The 22,468-nt window shown below is 39.2% G+C and overlaps 1 protein-coding gene across 1 annotated transcript; it reads right to left on the minus strand.

The window, feature by feature from the left end:
* Positions 1-1,152: 1,152 nt before the first annotated feature.
* Positions 1,153-21,921, minus strand: SdhB (Succinate dehydrogenase, subunit B (iron-sulfur)). Its single transcript, XM_089634901.1, has 5 exons — positions 21,703-21,921; positions 21,263-21,534; positions 14,793-15,093; positions 10,601-10,723; positions 1,153-2,255 (listed from the first exon to the last, which is right to left on the minus strand). Exons 1-5 carry the CDS (start codon positions 21,751-21,753, stop codon positions 2,154-2,156), a joined length of 849 nt encoding a protein of 282 aa, XP_089491027.1. The 5' UTR covers positions 21,754-21,921; the 3' UTR covers positions 1,153-2,153.
* Between the last annotated feature and the right edge of the window lie 547 nt (positions 21,922-22,468).

The raw sequence follows: 22,468 nt of genomic DNA on the forward strand, positions 1-22,468 counted from the left end.
AATCTTAAAAAGGTCAGTGCTTTAAATTGAAGGCACACAGCTCAAAGCTCAGATTGCACCAATCTGCGGCCGCACATTATTCCTATTTACCCGAAGTTGATTCACAAGTCGTAGCTGCATCAGTGGACATTATAAATTGGAAATTTAAATAGGAATCACTCACGGGTGGTAGCAGCTTAGTGGAATCGGGACCTTAAATACCCTAAATATTTTTTGTAATAATTTAGAATTCTTTTACCTCTCCATTTATTATGTGCTCCTGGTATTTTCCGCACTAAATTATTTCTATCAATGGGAGGTCATTCATTAACCGGTTCAGTGCCAATCACTCCCATGGGAAATGTGTTAATACCTAGGTATTTCTAAATAAATAATACTTCTCTTCGACAGGTGCCAAATATGTGTGCTCAAAGTTCAAGCACTATAATATATACATATACATAATCTAGTAAAACGATACAATTAAAAAAAAAAAGTTACTAAAATAGAATCAGCTGGCAGAAGGAGAAAATTTTGTGCCGACCCACCAAGAGTTAAATGTAAACTATCCATTTACACAACATAAAAATTACAAAATTCTAAATGTAATTCCTGTAAGAGTCTACAGCACAGGAGCTGGAGAATTTTCTAGCACCTTCAAGAAACCTTCACCTTTCTAGCCGACAATGTGACACCTCACAAGAGTGTCCCTGCCTGTGCAGTGTACAGACAGAGGAACTATGTCACCACCCGGTTGGGTGGCGTTGTGAGGCGGAATAAGGTAGGGGCTGTAGGAAGGGATTTGTTAATGCGGGCCTTGAAGAGGCTCGGATTATAGGAGGGAGGAAAAACAGATGCCGGTAGCTCGTTCCACATACGAGCCGACTCAATGAATAAAAAGATATTTTTTAAAACCCAACATGTAGACTGTAGACAATACCATACTTGAATAATTGTGACATTTTTATTTTTGTTCTTAACTAACCCAGTAAAGGTTGACTTATTTGGTCTACACTGCAATTGGAGTGTTTCGTACCTTGCGTGGGCATGATTATTCAACACTACAAATGCAGTGGTCCGGACCCTAGGGGTTAATAAGCTTCTGTCTCAATTAAATTAATATTGATTGGTTCAAAACCACCCAAGGAATTACAATTTGAAGAAAGAAAAAAGTTATTGAACAATAATTTATTTTTCATTAATATTTACATAAAATAATAATATATAGAATACTGCAAATGAAACACTAAAATTATCCAATTGTGATTATGCTGATACCTAAATATTATTATTTCGACTTCTACTGAGAACTGCGTAAACCTTGTAAATCTTTAATCTTCCCACTTAGACAGATCACTTGAGAGAGTATGTATGAAGTGGCAATTCATTCAAATTAACCCTGGACAAATAATAATAAAATTGATAGAGTTAGTCGCATATAGTTTTTGGAAACCTTTGTACTGTGCTTATAGGTGATTAATACAATTGTGGTAATTCCTTCAAATTCAGACTATAAAGTGGAACTTCACAAGTTACATAATATAATATGATGCGAGTATATTTTAGCAGATAAGAGAGCAGCCTCTGTTAGTGGAGAACTGACTAAGAGCTTCCGAAGTAGATCATTTGACACATTCAGAAGTCATAGGAATTATGCAGTGAAATTATAATCATCCTAGGACTACTCCCCCTGAAAAAACCTTATTTTATTTACACCAAAATAGGCTAACAAATTTATTAAGTACACGCGATACAATAAATAAAAAATGGATTCTACAATGACTCACTCAATACATAAGATTATGAATTATGTAATTTACATAATAATACTTCGTGAGTCTCACTATATAATCCAAAAGATCAATCAAAAATGAAAAAGTTCCAAAAAAGTACTTTTTATTTTACAGAATTTACGAGCATTAAGTAATTCACGAAAATAAAAATACTATTATTTGTTCTTTGTACCAATTTCATAATACTTGAAAACCCTATTTAAAACGGAGATCGAATTTTCACGATTTTTAAAGAATATCGGAATGCCTCCACCAGAGGATGAACAAATAAATAATAAAAAACTTATATAGGATTGGCAATGAGTGTGAGAGTGAATCTATAACATAATGCAAGTTGATTGTTGTGCTGGATAAGCACCTCTGGGCCGGGGGTGATAAGGTTTACTTCTGCAGAGCAGCGGTCTCCAGTCTTGGTTCTTCCTTCTTTATCATTCCAGACATCAACTTCTTGATCTCCGCAATGGCCTTGCCGGGGTTCAGGCCCTAGGACAAAACAATTACAAATAATTATAAGTTGTGCAATTACAAACTCATGCATTACATCAGAGGCTGAATTGGCATCGCGTTTGGGTCCCACCCAGGCATAGTGTTCAATTCCTCGGCTGGCTAAGTCCTCCATCACAACACAAGCTACATTTTCCGCTTACTGTGGTGGTAGTAGGAGATTTTGTCTTTCTTTTAAAAGAATAAAAATCAAAATTTAAAAAAAAAACAGGTTCAAATCAAACAATGTTTTGTAGCAGACGGAAACGGGCCACTACAACTAACATTATATTATAGCCCTAATGAAGTTGGGTACAAGTGAAACCTTATTTCACATGAAAATATACCGTACAAGAGTCCTAACTGCGCCATTGAGACAAGTTTCGGCTCGAGCGCTACTTCGATGGTGGGTATTGAAAGTGTATTGAAATCTCACTACCCAAAGAACACATTAAATTTCTCAAAAAAAAATGTTCTCAGACAAATCATGAACCTAATCATAATTTGTCTAAACACAAAATAAAATAAAAATCTACATAAATATAAATAAAAATGTTAGTATTCGTTTGTAATCTTAAATCTCCAAAAGTACTTCACCGATTGCTTTGAAATTTTTACACAATACAAATTGACACATTCGAATATGCGTGTGTTTTTTATATATCTATATTATATAGATGTCACCTGTGACAGTTAAAAACATGTTTTTTTTAAAACAGTGCCATCTGTTGGATGTAAAAGTAAAACTATTGTTTCTCTATCTGCACAGACAGACTGAGTCACAGCAATGTGTGGTGGGGTACAGCTAGTTTATAAGATAGAATAATAAAATTAATGCAATATCTTGCAAGATTATCATCGAACTGAATTCGAAAGCGCGCAATTTCCGCCTGAAACTAGCAAACCTTCCAATAATTCTCAAGGGGATTTAAAAATCTGTTCCCAAATTCTATGAGATTCTCATACAAGTGCGCATGAGTGGTAGGGTAGAATTTCTAGAAACTAACCCAAGTGCACTTATACAAATATCAAGCGAATAATTCCTCAATAAGTAACTCCGGTGAAAAATATTATAAAAAATATATATTCATATACATCAACAAATGCTGATTCTGAATATATAAGTTTTATTATACAATCAAACTTGGTTATAACGACCACGAGGGGACTGTTGAGAAAAACATAGGTTTTTTGATGACGTCCGTAGATTTGGTGCAATTTTGGGAGACAAGAAAAATTAAAATTTCGAAAATTATTTTAACTATTAAAACTACCTATAACAATAAAAAATATACTGGTAATTAAGTTAGAATGTCATTACTGATAAAAAATTTAAAAAAAGGGACTGGAGTTCTTTATTGAGCCCTTATGTGGAAAAACATTATCAAAATAACACCGTTTTTTTGTGTAGATCCATTCAAATTAAGCAGCATACATCTAACTACATTCACCGCAAAAACCGTTTTAAAATCTCAACGACAGATGGTTATGGGGACAATATATACAATACACAGAAGGCCTATGAGGACGACCGGTAGCGCGCTCTCAGTACAAGTCAGCCATTACTTAATTGAAACTGACCGTTTATGCTATCGGCGCTTGGCATTTTTGTCATTATTATGGTGATAAAGTTTTATTTCGGCATTGTGTTATTTGTTAACATGTTGGAACAGGTCTGGAATTTAACCTTTCATTCATATGAATTCATTAAAATACATAAAACGTGTTGTCTAATCAAAAATTTAAATTCCGAACAGGCTTTTTCACATAACGCTGTTTTTCCGCATAAGGGCTCAAATGGGATATGTTGTGAGGCTGAAGGGTATTGGGAGGGGAAGGAGATGAGAGGATGAAGGTGGGGAAGTACCTCAATATAATAAATATGGGTGTTAACCTCTCAGACATAGAATTTTATTTATTATGTGTCCCTTTGAGAACTGTCAGAACGTGATAATTTTTGTGTTATTTACGAGTTTTACTAAAATCTTCATAACTCACATTTTGGGAAACGTAGCCTCATTCTAAAAAATGTTTTGGAAAGATTATGAAATCCACTATCGCATTGTGTTGTTATACGTAAATATTTGCATTTCTAAATATACATTTTATGAAAACGTCAAAAAAATGTAAAAATCGCTTACCATTATTTCAAAACCTTGAAAAATGTACTTTTTTCTGAGTAGCATAAAGGAATAACACTTTATATATTGAAGAAATATATTTAAAAACTATTAGTCACCTCAAAATATTAACCGTCCAAACTAAAATATAATTAATAAATTATTTAGAAACGCAATAAATTATTAACGAACATCTTGACAGTTTCAATCGGCTTAGATAATGCACCTCTACGTTCCATAGATATTCTTGAATACAGACGCGTAGCGTTATTCATTATCGATACTCTGTTTTTTAAATCATGGCAATCCGTATACTAGTGATGGAAATAAATCAATTTTTGTAAAATCTCGCGCGTTTACGTGAAAAGACGTTCTAATGTCTTGACCGCTATTATCATATTTACGTCTTTTGACGTTCTAATGTTCTGAGTGGTTAATTAACACAGCGCTAGGTACTTTTTACTTCAAATCAATTTGTTTAAAACGCCTGTTGGAACCCTGTCATAGAATAGAAAAATAAAAAAATGGTAATAATGAATATTTAGCATGAGTTACAAATTACACTAACAATAGGATAGGCAGATAGGCATCCAGGACGGGGGTACTCAGTTAATCAGTGTTCATGGACTATCTTTGTCACACAGCAATTGGTGTCATTTAAATAAATCAGTAGGTTCAAGCCACGGTAATGTAAAGTAATTCTTACAACTGTTCATTACGCTACACTACGCTTTCAGTTCTGCTTTGTGGGTCGACTGGTAAGGTCACATATTATTTAAATGCATAAATCTCTAAATTCCGCATTTTATTCTAATTATCAGCCTCATTATGAAAAAAATAATAAAATTAAGTACTTAATTAGTTAATATTTTATCCCCAAATTGAGATTTTTTGTCGGGTTTTGGATATGTATAATAAAAACCAATTACCAAAATGTGTAGGTAATTTAGTAAATGTGTAGGTAAAAGCTCACAGACCTCTTGGCATAAATGTTATCTTGATTCAAATTGTAAACTTTGCACAAACCGTAATAGAAGAAATTAATATTTGAAGTTATAAATTGTAGGCCTGTTTACAAGGCAATACTATCTAAATATTAGGAAAATCTTCAATATTAAAACAAGCAAGCTAAATGTTTAATAGATATTGGGTGTTTTTGTTCTACGCACAACAAGTTATGGGAGAGTACAGCTTATTTCTGGCTAGAAATGTTGACATTAACATTCAGCAGATTTATATTTACTTCTAATTCCCAGTCATTATTGACTGGCTTTCCGGTATGTATAATGTGTAAATTTATATAAACCAGCTCCGCAAAAGAATGCCCCTATCTATATCCGCCCCTAAAATTATCTTGACAATGTTTGAATTTTTAATTATGTATAGCCGTGTACGTGCTTATGATAAGTGCTACTTGACCCGAAAGACAGACATTGAAATTTAAACATTTTAAAAATATGTACCAGTGAAAATAATCTTAAAGCGAGGATGTTTTAATGTATTTATTCTAAAATTAGGAGTAGGTACAATAAAGACAAAACAATAACAAAAAAATAACGCACTTGACTTGACCGTTGTGTGGAAGAAAGCGCGCGCGCTACAGGCTGTCACTCTAGGCCTTGTACTACTTTCTATGGTTGAGATTCTACAATGATTGTGGTGTGAATGGCGCTTAATTATTGTAACGGACGTACTGCTCCAATATCAGCCGACGTCGCCCCATATTATTAATTTGCTATTTGCCCTGTTATTAAAGTAAAATATACTGCCAAAAAATGTAAAATGATGTAAAATGTTTTTGTGATCTTATAATAAATGAACGTCGGAGCTTGGCTAGGGGTATACGGGCAGAGAAGTATTGTGAGAGCTGGTAAAATCATTTAATTCGGGCACGATTGTTAGAACCGTGCCAAAACGTAGTGGGAAGCCGGGCCGTGCGCTATGCGCCGTCATAGCGTCACAAATGACCGGTGGTACGCCGTCATTACGTCCCACGGGCACGGTTCTGACGGCCCGGCGGGGCGCCGCGATAGCGTCGCAACGGCTCACGGATTCCAGGAATCAAAGAGAAAGTGAGCCCGTGCGAGCGTCGCGCGCCCGCCGGTGGCCTATAAAACGTGAAACACCCCCTCGAACGTCAGATATCCAGCAACCACCACCAGCTCTACACCTCTCTCTCTGCTCTGCCCTCTACCTCGCTCCGACTTTTGACTCTGCTCGCCTTCTTTCACTCTGACCCCCGCCTCACCCTGGACCACGGACTTGCCTACCCCTTCGGACCAGACTCGGAATCAGCTCAAGAACAAGCGACAAGCAAACGGACCAGCTCTACAGCGGCTTCAGAGACGGCCCCGTTCTACCCCTCCACGCCACTGAAGGACGACATCTTCCGCCTCCGCGGATTGGGATCACCGGCCCCTTACAGTCTTATGTGTCACACGATTACGTCTGATACATAAGTGGTCCTTCGACGCCGGATCTTTCTGTGGATAAGATGTCACCTTCACTGCGCTCTGGGAAGAACAGCGCTGACGGGGATTCATCGCAGGGAAGCGATGATCCCACACCAACCGGGGCGGCCACAGCCGCGCCCCCCGGACTCCGGCCAACCGCCCCCCTGGCCCCCTCTGATCCCCGAGCGGACCTACTGCCTGGTCCCTCCGGCGCATCACCACCACAGACGCCCCCTGCCGCGGCCGACGTCTCGTCAAGAAGCGAGGCTTCCAGCGAGGACACGCTCCGGCAGGCGCAGCTCGAGCTGAGAGCTGAGAGGCGGCGCACCCAAAAGCTGCAGGACGACCACGCCCGACAGATGGCAGAACTTGTCGCCATGCTGAAGGGCCTCACGCGGACCGCTTCACCTGCAGCCTGGCAACCCGACGGAGCCTATCCCGGAAGCCAGCCATCTAGCGGCCCCGGGCAAAGCTGGGGCTATGCACCCGAGGCGCACACCACTGGCCCACGGGTGGGCCTGCCACAGACTGCGGCGCCCTCTAGAAGCCCCAGTCACAGCCTTGCCTACACAATGGGGGGAGAGCCCACTGTTTCGCAAGCTACAGCACCACGGGTGGGTCTTCCACAGACTGCGGCGCCCCCGAGCGGCCCCAGTCACAGCCTTGCCTACACAGTGGGGGGAGAGCCCACTGTTTTGCAAGCTACAGAACCACGGGTGGAATACCTACCGACGCCGACGCCGGCGCCTCCGGGCGTACCTAGTCAGGGGTACGCAGCGGAGGCGCAAACCACTGGCCCGTGGGTGGGCCTTCTACAGACTGCGGCGCCCCCGAGCGGCCCCAGTCACAGCCTTGCCTACACAGTGGGGGGAGAGCCCACTGTTCCGCAAGCTACAGCTCCACGGGTGGGTCTTCCACAGACTGCGGCGCCCCCGAGCGGCCCCAGTCACAGCCTTGCCTACACAGTGGGGGGAGAGCCCACTGTTTTGCAAGCTACAGAACCACGGGTGGAATACCTACCGACGCCGACGCCGGCGCCTCCGGGCGTACCTAGTCAGGGGTACGCAGCGGAGGCGCAAACCACTGGCCCATGGGTGGGCCTTCCACAGACTGCGGCGCCCCCGAGCGGCCCCAGTCACAGCCTTGCCTACACAGTGGGGGGAGAGCCCACTGTTCCGCAAGCTACAGCTCCACGGGTGGAATACCAGCCGAAGCCGGCGCCCCCGGGCGTACCTAGTCAGGGGTACGCAGCGGAGGCGCAAACCACTGGCCCACGGGTGGGCCTGCTACAGACTGCAGCGCCCTCTAGCGGCCCCAGTCACAGCCTTGCCTACACAGTGGGGGGAGAGCCCACTGTTCCGCAAGCTACAGAACCACGAGCGGACTACCAACTGACGGCGGCGCCATCTAGCGGCTTCACCCACGGCTTCGGGTATGCAGCGGAGGCGCGAACCACTGCGCCGCGGCTGGATTACAGACCGACGCCGGTGCCCCCGGGCGTACCTACTCAGAGCTACGCAGCGGAGGCGCAAACCACTGGCCTGCCACAGACTGCGGCGCCCTCTAGCGGCCCCAGTCACAGCCTTGCCTACACAGTGGGGGAAGAGCCCACTGTTCCGCAAGCCACTACACAGTTTCCAGCATTTGCCCCGAATGGAAACTCGCAGCCCCCCGCTGACGGATACGGGGCCTGCAACCGAACGGATGAGGCAGCGAGGCAGACACGAGACTGGGTGCATCAAGATAGTGTCCCTCTCGCCCAGGTGACGACCATGTTCGCCGACGCCCTCCGGCAGTCCCAGGCCGGTGGCACACCTCGCTACCATCCCGAAGATGAGCGGATGGCATCCCTCATCGCCCGGCAGTCCAGCGCAAAGGACTTGCCGCCCTACGCTGGTGACGCAATAGAGTGGCAAGCCTGGAAGGCGCAATTCCTCCAGTCGACGGCCACCTGCGGGATGACGGCGGCCGAGAACCTGATGCGGCTGCAGCGTGCCCTGAAGGGAAAGGCACGAGAAGCCGTCAGCCCTCTCCTCCTGGACCCGGCGCAGGTGCCGGAAATCATGGACGTACTGGAGCATCGCTTTGGGGGCGCGCACTCGGTTGCGGCGGTCATGTTCGACCGGATAAAGCGGCTAACCCGACTACAAGAGGACGCATCGACCGAGGTTCTGGTGGAGTTCTCGGTCACGGTGCAGAACATCGTGGCTTCGCTGGGGAACCTGCGGGGTGATTACCTCTACAAACCCGGCCCTCCTCAGCGAGATCGCCTCGAAGATGCCGTTAGCCCTACGCCTCTTGTGGTTGGGTAAGGTAGCCGACCAGACGCACGCGGCCACCATGGTGCAGCCTGCCGCGTTCCTGAAGCGGCTGACCAACGCGGTGCCGCGGTCGGGCCTCACCGACAATAGCCGAGCAGCGCGGCCGAGCAGCTCGGTCGAACATCAGCGGGCCTCCCGCCAGCCCACAGCCCTCGGCCGGATCACGCATGGGGGCACCACCCGGCGCGACGCCGACGCCGGGACAACACTGAGGATGGCTTGTCCGGACGCCGCCCCGTCCTCGCTGCCGACGCCCTGGACCATGCCGCCGGGACCATGCCGCCGGGGACCATACCGCCGGGGACCATACCGCCGGGGACCATTCCACCGGGGACCATGCCACCGGCAACAATGCCACCGGCAACAATGCCGCCGGGGACCATGTCGCAGCACGCCGCTGGCAAAGAGTGTAGCCGAGCTCCACGGGGGGAGTGTAACGGACGTACTGCTCCAATATCAGCCGACGTCGCCCCATATTATTAATTTGCTATTTGCCCTGTTATTAAAGTAAAATATACTGCCAAAAAATGTAAAATGATGTAAAATGTTTTTGTGATCTTATAATAAATGAACGTCGGAGCTTGGCTAGGGGTATACGGGCAGAGAAGTATTGTGAGAGCTGGTAAAATCATTTAATTCGGGCACGATTGTTAGAACCGTGCCAAAACGTAGTGGGAAGCCGGGCCGTGCGCTATGCGCCGTCATAGCGTCACAAATGACCGGTGGTACGCCGTCATTACGTCCCACGGGCACGGTTCTGACGGCCCGGCGGGGCGCCGCGATAGCGTCGCAACGGCTCACGGATTCCAGGAATCAAAGAGAAAGTGAGCCCGTGCGAGCGTCGCGCGCCCGCCGGTGGCCTATAAAACGTGAAACACCCCCTCGAACGTCAGATATCCAGCAACCACCACCAGCTCTACACCTCTCTCTCTGCTCTGCCCTCTACCTCGCTCCGACTTTTGACTCTGCTCGCCTTCTTTCACTCTGACCCCCGCCTCACCCTGGACCACGGACTTGCCTACCCCTTCGGACCAGACTCGGAATCAGCTCAAGAACAAGCGACAAGCAAACGGACCAGCTCTACAGCGGCTTCAGAGACGGCCCCGTTCTACCCCTCCACGCCACTGAAGGACGACATCTTCCGCCTCCGCGGATTGGGATCACCGGCCCCTTACAGTCTTATGTGTCACACGATTACGTCTGATACAATTATAATGGATTTGCACAAAAATGGCGATATTCCGATAATGCTGTTTTTCTGCAGGTGGGCTCAATTGTTGTCTTGCACAAACAAGAAGTTAGAAGCTTTCTAAATAATAATTGGATGATGTTTACAGCACCGTATTGACAATGTTAACATTACAGTGGACAGAGTTGAAATGGGGATAAATGAAGGAAGAGTTACGGAATGAAGACATGAAGGTGGAGAGGTGAAGAGAGAAGGGAGTTACCTTGGGGCAGGTGCGGGTGCAGTTCATGATGGTGTGGCAGCGGTAGAGGGACCACGAGTCGGCCAGCCTCTGCAGACGCTCGCCTGACTTCTCATCACGGGAGTCGATGATCCAACGGTAGGCCTGAACAAAACCCATGTTATTAATACATATACATATTCATAATCATGATGAAAATCTTTACTTTACTGAAAATTAAATTAGAATTCGATAGTACAAATTTGCAGTGGAATGTCGTAAAGTTTAAACATATTGACTAATGCATGAAGTAATGGTTCATTATCCTTCAAAAATAAAAATAAAATATTGTTAAAAATAATTATTAAAAAAAGGAATATGGATTAATACACTTTTTTTCACAGCACGCCACTGGAAAAAAAGGATTTAAGTAACTATTGTTAATTCAGACCATATTTGTAAAATAAGATAAAATAATTTAAAATTTATATCAATTATTTCAATATCATTCATATTTTAGTGTGATAAATTTTTGGGCTGCGCTTCCTGAAGCAAACGTTTTGGTCAATATTAACGTGTCCATCACCAGGGAAAATGTCTGCCCGAAAATGAATCACAATAATACATTTGGCCATGAAAATCTTAAATCATATCCGATCTACATATTTTTTTCAAAAAATCATATAAAATGTCTTAGACATTTAGACTACATACTGAGTGCTAATTAAGGAGAAATGACGTGGTGAATGCCAAATGGTTTAACCAATTATCATTCACGTGTCAGATAGCACTAATGCAAAACGAAAAAACGCAATAATATTTGGCAGTGATTTATAAGTTGAATATTTATTATTACTAACCATAACCCTAAGGGCCCGTTCCCACTTCCGTTTTCAAATCGGAGGCGGGTCCCGTTTTAAAAACGGATGCCCTAGTGGCTGTAGTGGATGTATGGAGCTGTTCACACTTGTCCGACACGATTTGAAAACGGATCCGACATTTTTTGTCGGATGGCTCGCCTACGCAGCGCGTCCGTTTTCAAATCGTGTCGGCACACGCTCGCTCATAGTGTTGTATGGAGCTGTTCACACTTGTCGTCCAGTCGTTCCGGCAGAGTCCCCGCCAAACCCCGACCCCTCCCCGCCCGCTCCCAGTTGCAAGGAAGCAAGCACGCTGCGTGCTTGTATTTGGTTATTTTGTTAAGTAAATAAATCAAAACTACAATAATGGATAAGGAAATAAATCCCGAAAATGTAATACTACTGGTCGAAGAAAGAGTATAGTAATATTTTATTTTTAACTAAATAAAAACAAAACACTTGGTGTACACAACTTTTGTATATAAAAATTTTAATTTTTTAAAGTTTACTTTTTTTAAATTTTAAAGCTTTAATGAGATGCACGGAAGAGCGTTTTAGTTTAATAAACACATAATAAAAAATATTTGAGTTGTTATTGTTTTCTTACTTTAAAATATTGATAGCCTTTCTTCAGGACAAATGCACTCTCTCAATGTTGTATTTTGATATGTTAAGCTCTCTGAAACTCATTCCAGTAGATGGTTAAAGGAAGTGATAGACATTCTCTTAAGCCATTAAGCGCCCTTGAGGTGATTTTCTCATGGTGAAAACGGCGCTATATAAATAATCCAATCATTATTATTCTAAAATAATTAAAGAACTTTAGTTCATTACTTCTCAACTCACCAATTAACTCTTGGAAAATTCCTACAGAAAATCATTCGGCTATGATTGGGTGTACCCAAAATTTTCTTTTCACTTTTTTCCTTCTTTTTAATAAGTACCACATGACAACAAGAGCTTCATCGTCGTCCATTGCGCACCATTACTGAAGAATGAGCAAATAACATGTTTCTGTTGAATCGACATTATTTTTTTTCGTAGAGTATGGTCCGTTTTCAAAACGGATCCGTTTTGAAAACGGAAGTGTGAACAGGGCCATTGGCCATCCGTTTTTAAAACGGGACCCGCCTCCGATTTGAAAACGGAAGTGGGAACGGGCCCTAATGAAACTTGGAACAATAGCATTTCATAATATATAAAACAATAATCACTATTGATAGATAATTTTAACCATTAATAACCGAGGGGCATCATAAAGAGGTCACTGCATAATATTTTGAATACGCCAACTAGTAGTTTTGATAACATAACTGCAGTTGGCAACCGTTTCTTAGATAATATGTAAACACATAATCCTTGATAAAAAGCTACTAAAGATTAACAACTTATGTTTCAAATACAGCTATCAGGGTATGACCGATCAGTAGCTGAGTTGGCATCGCCTTTGTCTCCCACCCAGGCGTCGAATGTTCGATTCCTCGGCTGGCTAAGTCCTCCATAATAATAATAATAATAATTGGATGACTTGTATAGGGCCGTTTTTGTGCAAAATCACCTCAAGGGCGCTGTACAAACTTATAATACATTTTTACAGTGATCTATGTTATTACTTAACTATTTATGGAGAAAATATACAGACACATATCATGACACAAGCAAAATTTTCCGCTTACTGTGATGGTAGTAGAAGATTTTCAAACATTGTCATGTTATTCGTAACCCGGGAATGTTTCTTTCTTTAAAAAAAAAAATGTAAGTGAAAAACAAAAATCACCCCCCACCGTTAGGGTCAGTCGTATGATTAAGGTCTTAAAATATAAATTGGCTCTACACAGGAGGCCCTGAGGAAAATATATAAATTGCTGTGTGGAGGGTCTCTTTAAGGAAAAGAAAGACAGAGGATATAAGGAATCTGGGAATCAGAGTGTCCAGGTGTAACGGACATGTGAATGCATCCATCGCACTGCGGTGCAAGGGGATGGGTCGAGATAGTCCTGCTAGAGAGGTCAAAAGTCTCCCGTCTCTCAGGATTTCCGAACCTACCGCCACGCAGTCGGTGGGAAAACACATCCGCCGCCAAGACCTAGACAAATATCACCCTAAGAACCCGGGCACCCCTGCTAACTCACCAAACATAAGAAACCACTTGGGGTGATCTATGGCAGTGATGTTTTTTATCCAATAAATGGGTCCCGGGCGGTGGTGTCCATACCCGCCTCCTTACTATTATTATCTCTTATTCATTTCATCATTTCTTGACAACAGTTGACGGTTTATTTATTATTCAATACATAAAATCGTATACAAACAAGGCAGTCTGGAAAAACAAACACTTAATATTGAAATTTCATCTATTTGATGTCAATATTATGTCATTGAAACATCAAGCAATTTGCTATTTTCCAAGGTTAACATAATTCGCAATCAATATTTATGTATTCACAATCTTTTTATGGAATAGTTCTCCAATCCAAGAAAAACTAAGAACAGTATAAGGATTTTCAAGGGACTGTAAAAATATGAAAACCTTATAAATGTGGATTGGCATTTTTAAAGTTTGATTTCACAGGGACTGAAAAAACAGAACTGCTTTCGCTTGAAAATCTTGTGGGAACCGTAATATGAACATGTTAAGAGGCCGATTACGTTTGTTTCTTCAAGACCTAGTTCTAGGACTGTATTTTCCTTAACACTAGAAAGATTGTAGATTTTGCTTATGCAAAATATCGTCACCTTACATCGGGCAGCCGTCAACATAACAGCTACGGTCTTTCTAGATATAAAACTCTGCATACAATCTTAGTTTAATAAACTTTAAACTTTTTAACTTACTTTAATTTCTCTACACTTTTCTCCACACACTGAATTCTTCTATATTTTTATTACTTGGGTTAAAATAGGTAACATTACTGAAGCCTCCTTATTCCATACAAAATTAGATATTGTATATATATACACTTAATAGGTACTATAACCATGTAAATTGAATATACACAATGTCCGGGGGAAAAGTGTACAAACTTCAGGAGGTGATTCTGCATGACAGTACAAGTAAAAAAAATTTTTTTTTTTTTTGAAATTTCAACATTTTAAGGTAGTTTTCAGGTACAATAATTGAATTGTTCGTTTGGAAAAATATTTTTGTATGGGGAAAAAAACAATGGAATTTCTAAAAAGTTTATATCTTTTTTACTTTTACCATCATGAAGAATCACCTTCCGAAGTTTGTGCACTTTACTCCCAGATACCCTGTATATTTATCTACTTCATCATTTTTAACAATGTACTGAGAATGTCTAAATGCCGGTGAGAAAACAAGGTCAAGGTCTTCTGTTTGAAACTATTGAAAAAAATAATAAAGGTCACATTACCTGCATGAGCACCGCGGGTCCCAGATACTTGGTGCCGTTCCACCAGTAAGACGGACAAGACGTGGAGCAGCAAGCGCACAGGATGCACTCGTAGAGTCCATCCAGCTTGGCGCGGTCCTCCACGGCCTGCAGCAACTGCGTGCGCGGCGCACCGGGCGGCAGCTCCTCGCGCTGCAACCACGGCTGGATGGACTCGTACTGGCGGTAGAAGTTGCTCATGTCAGGGACCAGATCTTTCACCACGTACATGTGCGGCAGGGGGTAGATCTTGGAGGGCTTGGCGCAATCAGTGTCGATTTTGCTATAAACATTAGTTGAATTAGATTAACCCGTCAAGCTAATTTGTTCGCCTTTGGGAACAACTCATATGCTCTCACAGAAATCGTTGTATCTCTCTTACTGTCATGGTGAGAAATATGATCTAAACAGTGCTAGAAAGAAAAAACACCACGCTTTATATTCAAATCTAGAAATTAACCATAGAAGAATTAAAATGTGCACCTTTATGAAACCAAATGTTCCAACCGCAATAAAAAAAAACTTGACTGATTTTTTTTATTAATTATTATAATATGAAATAACAAAAAAGTGCGGTGACTAACACTAACGTTTGTGAAAAAAATTTCTAATAAAATGCGTGTGTTTTCATATATTTTTTTGCTATCAGTAATTTTAGTTAAAAACGTAAAGTGTGACATTATTATTTATTTTTCAAGTTTGCATTAAAAGTTTGAATACTTCAAAAAATATATATTTATTTCTAATTATAATATTTGTATTTTATTACCTTTCAAAAACCGTTTTTAGTTTTTGGATACATTCAGAAATATTTCATTTATTTGGATTTTATTGCAAAGAGGAAATACTCCAACCTTCTGAGGTTTGAGGAGTTAGTAAGTAATCGAAACTTTATGGGTTTTTTAACTGATTAGTTGGGGCAAGCAGTCTATAGAGAATGCAAAACAACCAATGCAGCCAATAAAAAAGAAAATTTCCAAAATTTTATACCTATAAACAAAATGTTCAGTTGTGAACAATAAATTATTATCTTATCAAAGAAAGCAATTAATCACTTAGTGTCTTGACATTATACTTAAATTAAAACATATTTAGTTTTGAACCACTTTATTAGAATACATATGTCAACTAGTTTCGGTTAGCTCAACCGTCTGCAGGAGAATAATAATATAAACCAGTGGTGTGCAGTGCATAAATTTATCCTAAGAAAACTAACCACAAGAAGATTTTTTTGAAAACCACAAATTTCTGATGAAAACACCTTTGCTCCATGATTTTGGTGGAACTTGTGCGCTCATTTATTCAGTTGGCCATAACAATCAGCGGAAAATAGTAAATTAACCATTTTCAAATATTAAAAGCACAATTCATACACAAACCTGGAAAACTACACAAAGCCTACTTAGGGTCATAGAGCAATGCACGTCACTGACATAAGCTAACTTAACTAATATACAATCTGTTTTTATTTATTGTATGATGGTTATTCCTTCTTCTTTTCTGGGCCTTTTTACACTGTGCTTTTTTTCATACTGATCCCCATATGAAAACTATATCAGGATCCATGTGAAAACTCTTAGTTTTACACATTATTTTCATACTTACGATTACATACAAATAGTTTTCATTAGAGAATATATAACACTAGGTACTAAATTATCAAAAACTGGCAACACCTTGAAGATAACCATGGATCACATAAAAGCATCTTTCATTTGCATTTACCGCGGTCAACATCAACATTAACAATGATCAAAAATACATGTGAAATTCACAATACCTCAAAAGCAGTAATAAGCACATGTTGTCTTTTTATCAATATTTTAAATATAAAACAATTTATGTAAACATATAACATTTTCACATATCACAGGTATGTAAAATAGATGAAAAATAATCGCCGTCTTAAACTGTACGAGATTCGGTACCAAAATAGAACACATCCTTGTCGAAAATTCCAAATGTATGTGAAAAGACGACCAATGTAGAAAATGGACAAAGAATAGCATCGTGTAAAACACCCGTAAGGTTTCAGTCATTTTGAATCATATGTAGAAATGGGGATAATGGAAGCATTCCAATAAACGAACAAATACTACTAATATTAATGATGAATTCTCCTGTAATGACAACCGTAAAAGGTATGACGTCTCCCTTCCAAAATACAATGACGAAAATCAACATTGAAATTAAATAACGGATTTATTCGAATTAGAAACTCACTTTGCAAGAAACTCAATAAAAACAGCTTGTGACCTCATAAATAATGCAAAAATTGCAATGTTGCCAAAGTACCTTCAGTCTCATGGTGGCAAGGTTAGCTAACCGATTTGATTATAAATATAATAATATTATCCTACATTTTTCATAATAATCCGTATAAGCTCATTGACAAAAGTTATCAGATTAGCCAGTGCCAAATCAAATATTGACTGCCATAAGTGAGATTTCAATTTTTGTATAGCTGTACACCAACCCGTTAAAACAACTACATGTTTATGTATTCGTTCATAGTGCTTTCAAAGTACAGGGTTTTCCAATAAGAGGTGTTATTTTGAATAGCCCGCTATTTCGGTAGATGTTACTTTTAAAGCTGTCATTTTTTGACATTTGACAAGTAGAAACTAGGCCATTAATAAAAATGGAACGATACACGCTTCGACAACGCATTGAAATTATTAAAATTCACTTGAGTGAATTAAATGCAAATCATCTTGTGTGATGAGGCCCATTTCCACCTCGGTGGCTTCGTCAACAAGCAAAATTGTCACATCTGGGGCTCGGAAAACCCAAGAGTTACTGTTGAAAAGCCTCTCTATCCTCAACGTGTGACTGTTTGGTGCGGTTTATGGTCCGGCGGAGTCATTGGACCTTACTTTTTCCAAAATGAGGCTGGAGCAACAGTTACGGTGAATGGATCACTATCGAGAGATGAATAATGATTCTTTATGGCCGGAATTGGATGGTATTGATCTGAACAATGTTTACTTTCAACAAGACGGCGCTAGGTGCCACACAAACAACGAAACCATTGATCTTTTACGATTGAATATCAGAATAACACCTTTTATTGGAAAACCCTGTATTTAAAAGTTAATTTCGTTACTATATTTTTTTAAATTAAAGTTGTGAATGCAACCTTCTGCCCATCCAGCCAGGTCAGACTGATACACATATATATACAATGGGGTGTATTCACTAACTATGAACACCCTTAAAAACATACGGAAAATTTAAAGTTTATTTTTCTGATTCTGATCATCATACTAAAAATATGTAATTTTCATTTAAATTATTGTTTTCATATTCCGAAACTAGCTAAAACGTCATTACGACATGGAAAATGCCAATGTCTGTTAAGACGGCTGTCACCAATGTCGCCCAGCGTGACGTCAATGCCGCCAAATTCACGAATAAAAATGAACATGTTGGTTTGGCATCAAATCGAAAATGGCACATTTTAAATCATAGCAGAAAATTATTCGTCAACATAAAAATAAATACAAAATAACTAAATTTTTTTCTCAATTTTTTTGAGGATAAAAAATTACAGTGAAAATACCCTATGAAAAAACAATAATTTATGATAATGAAAAGATATAATAGGATAATTAGGGTGCTGTACAAATATGACTAGACTATACCTAATTACATATGTACAAACAGGTCACTTCTGATAACACACTTATATAGTTTAAGCTTGGAGAAGATAAGATTTAATATGAGGACACTACATTAAAAAGATTTTTTTTACAGCCACTTTAACCTTCTATTTGTTTTTTTCCAAATGTTTCTGGCTTTCACTCTTCAAGGGTGTTCTAGGCCCTCATTTCAAATTATGGAGAGAGGGAAGGTGAATTTATAAATTGATTTTGTTTAACCCCTTCAGTAATCATTTAAAAATTAAAAATGGAAAAAAAAACACCTTTTTTTTATCAATGAATTTGTTTTACTCAAAATATATATCCTCATATAAAAGCCATTATATAAACCCAAAATGGGACTGAATATTGATGTTGTGGTGCATAGTGTGAAAAAATAATTGAACATTTTCTTTAGTATAAATTGCGAATTCTGGCACATAATAGCCGCCCGAGTATACTCGGGCATGGTCCTTAAGAGGTTAAATTGGCAAATTTCTAAATTGTATGGAAGACTGGAATCGAATTCAGACTTAGAAGAAATGAAGATGTTGAATGGAGGATAGGCAATTTTAGATAAGGTTTGATAGAAGAGAAAAAAAAAATTACAGAGGGACAACCAAAAAATATGTGATCTCAAGTTCCCACTACTAGACCACAGAATGATCCTTCTTTACTGTTGATATTATTACGTCATTTATTAGAAGATTTGTGGCAAAGGTAAAGTTGATATTTATTATAAATATTTATATTTTTATTGTAAAATGTTAGGACTGTAGAATTTTTTATAAAATGACCAAAGCTTAAAAATTCTACTAATGTTAGAATTCAATAAATTATCAATAGTTATTTGTATTTTTTAACATCAAGTAACAGTTATTTACGATGTCGCAGACTGTGAAAGGTTTCTGACTTTTGTGTATACAGTAGCTCTAAGCATTTGCATGAAATGAAAGTGACTGTTAGTTAAATACTAACCGGCTATGATTGCTGAAATAAAAGCTCTGAATTCTGTCAATCTCATCGTTCTTAAATCATGTGGCAGTTTATTCCAGGCTTATATTCTTAAATCATGTGGCAGTTTATTCAAGGCTTTGTGTTCTTAAATCATGTGGCAGTTTATTCCAGGCTTATATTCTTAAATCATGTGGCAGTTTATTCAAGGCTTTGTGTTCTTAAATCATGTGGCAGTTTATTCCAGGCTTATATTCTTAAATCATGTGGCAGTTTATTCAAGGCTTTGTGTTCTTAAATCACGTGGCAGTTTATTTCAGGCTTTATGTTCTTAAATCATGAGGCAGTTTATTCCAGGCTTATATTCTTAAATCATGTGGCAGTTTATTCCAGGCTTTATGTTCTTAAATTATGTGGCAGTTTATTTCGGGCTTTATGTTCTGACACTCCCTTAATTAATATATATTTTTTTTTTTTTTCTTTTTTTGGAGATTTTTAAATATTACAATTTTTTAGCATACTAGACAATGCCCGTGTTATGGTAGTCATTGTATAATGACATTGGTAGTAATTGTATAATTTTATAAAAGCCCAAAATGTTCCGTTTCACAAAACTAAAATTACATGATCTTTATCTTGGTACTAACTAGACAACATTCAGCAAGAAAATTTAAATAGTAATAAAGAATAATTTAGTATGTTAACATTCATTTTATAGAATATAGTGAAATTAGCTTCAGAGTAGACGCCACTGTGTTGATACAGTATTTTTTTTATAATAAACATTCTGCAACACATTTAGATACAGTTTTATCAATCAATTAAACACACAAGATTACAGGGGTCACGGAAGATGTCACAATATCTTGAATTGTGGTTCAATGCTAGGTCAAACATTTAAAATAAAAACTAAGGTTTTTTTATTACCCGGCGTTGCTGGGGGTTATCCTTAGGAGATAGAAATTTACAATCTCAGACTTTTCTGTAGGCTTTTTTAAGATACACAATTTCCTAGTACATTATTTCGATGTATCTCGCAAGGTTTAGCAAGCGTTAGCAATGTAAATGCCCAAAATATTTTTTTACGTCTTAATTACAAAACATAGACTTTCTCTACATTCTACAAATATAACATGCATGTATTACATATATAAACGTTCCAGAAAAAATCTCTAAATGATAATGAAAACCCTATCAAAATCCGTTGCATAGTTTGCCAGAACTAAGCGCACAAACAGACAGTCGCGGATACCGACTTTGATTTATACTATTTAACCAGCTGACGTGTACCCGACGTTTCTGGGGATTATCTCTAGGAGATAGACATATATCATTGCAGATTTTTCTGTAGGCCTCTTTAAGATATATGATTACATAGCACATTATTTTGATATATCTTATGAGGTTTCGCCAGCGTTAGCAATGTAGTGCCCGATAAATATTTTTACATCTTAATTATAAAACATCAACTTTTCTCTACTTTCTATAAATATACTATGTATGTATCATATATGTAAAACTTCCGGAATAAATTCTCTAAATGATAGTGAAAACCCTATCAATATCCGTTACGTAGTTTAGAAGAACTAAGCGCACAAACAGACAGATGGATAGCGACTTTATTTTATACTATTTAGAGATTAAAGATAGTTTTAAAACAATTCCATTCCACAAAATTTGTTTACATTATTTTTAAAATTTGAACTAATAATAGACATCCATAAATTTATATGTAGCAATAATATTAATTAATGTTATTGGTATTAATTATTATTATTGCTATAAATAGCAATAATAATAATAAAAAATATGCAATTTAAATAATATTTCATTATTCTTTCAGAAACGAAAATTTACCTGATGCAAGCCAAAGTGTTGACTCCGCCAATGTTCATGGCGCAGGATCCACAGATTCCCTCTCGGCAGGAACGGCGGAATGTCAGGGTGGGATCCACTTCGTTCTTAATCTTGATCAGGGCATCCAGCACCATGGGGGCGCACTGGTCCAGATCGACCTTGTACTCCTGCATGCGAGGCTTCTGCTCGGGCTCGTCTGGGTTCCATCTGTAGATGGAGAATGTCTTCGTACGAGCGAGAACAGCTCCTGACGAATGGATCCCGCGAGAAGCCTTAAAACACACAAAATAATCTAAGTCAACAACTAATACATCAGGCTTCCTTGAAACAATAATTATGGAGACAACTACTCCAAGTTATGTAACTGTCAAGAAAAATAACACAATAAATTAAGTTAACCATATGGAAACATGAAACATAACAACACTGATATAACATACCTGGCCGAAGGCTCCTGCCACAATTTTTAACAAACTCATTTCAGCAGGCATTATTTTACAAATCCAGGTGACCTTTAAAATTATTTATTTCGTATCCCGCTTTCCTGCCCTGCCAAAAATCCTCTAGTTTATTTTTCTCTGTGGCGAAATTGAATGTCAAAAGTCATAGATTTTGAACGCTCGAAGGCGGAACAGCTATATCATGAGTAAACCGCTCACAGCTATATTATTGTCGACTGATAAAAACATAAATATACCACTCTGATAAAAACATCTTAAATATGGTGCTGCAGATTGATCATAACTTAACCCTTTCGATCCGTAATAAGATTTTACCTTCAACTTAAACAAAATATGAATGTGCTTTTACAAATGCACATTTTTGATTATTGTTATATTTTTTATTGTTCTCAAAATGGTATTTTTTTGTTATTCTGATATTCACTGTGTTATGAAATTTGCCACCAACCGGCCACCACCACCAATCTGTTCCCTCCGTTGCGGAAGTGATAGAAGCTGGTGACGCTTTCAATTCTTGAGGTTTTTATATCATGAAAACGCTTTGATGTTTTAGTTGTTTAGAACGGATATTGGTGTAAAAAGCAAAAAGTCTAAAAGTATTTCAGTAATTTTTAGTAATGGGGTTAACAGATTACGTTTTACGCATCATGGCTTGTTCTATTTCAGCATATCGCTTACCAAACAATCCCAACAGACAACAAAATAGTTTTTTTTGTCAAGTTACCATCCAAAAGAAATGTAACTG

Source organism: Hesperophylax consimilis, chromosome 8 (assembly GCF_061612785.1).
Source record: "Hesperophylax consimilis isolate HC1 chromosome 8, BYU_Hcon_1.0, whole genome shotgun sequence".
Classification (NCBI taxonomy): domain Eukaryota; kingdom Metazoa; phylum Arthropoda; class Insecta; order Trichoptera; family Limnephilidae; genus Hesperophylax; species Hesperophylax consimilis.

Coding starts and splice junctions, on each gene's coding strand:
- SdhB (XM_089634901.1), bottom strand. CDS start 21,753: ATGCCTGCTGAAATGAGTTTGTTAAAAATTGTGGCAGGAGCCTTCGGC. Junction 21,535..21,702: donor TGGCAGGAGCCTTCGGCCAG/GTATGTTATATC, acceptor GTGTGTTTTAAG/GCTTCTCGCGGGATCCATTC. Junction 10,724..14,792: donor GACCCGCGGTGCTCATGCAG/GTAATGTGACCT, acceptor GGTTTTGTTCAG/GCCTACCGTTGGATCATCGA.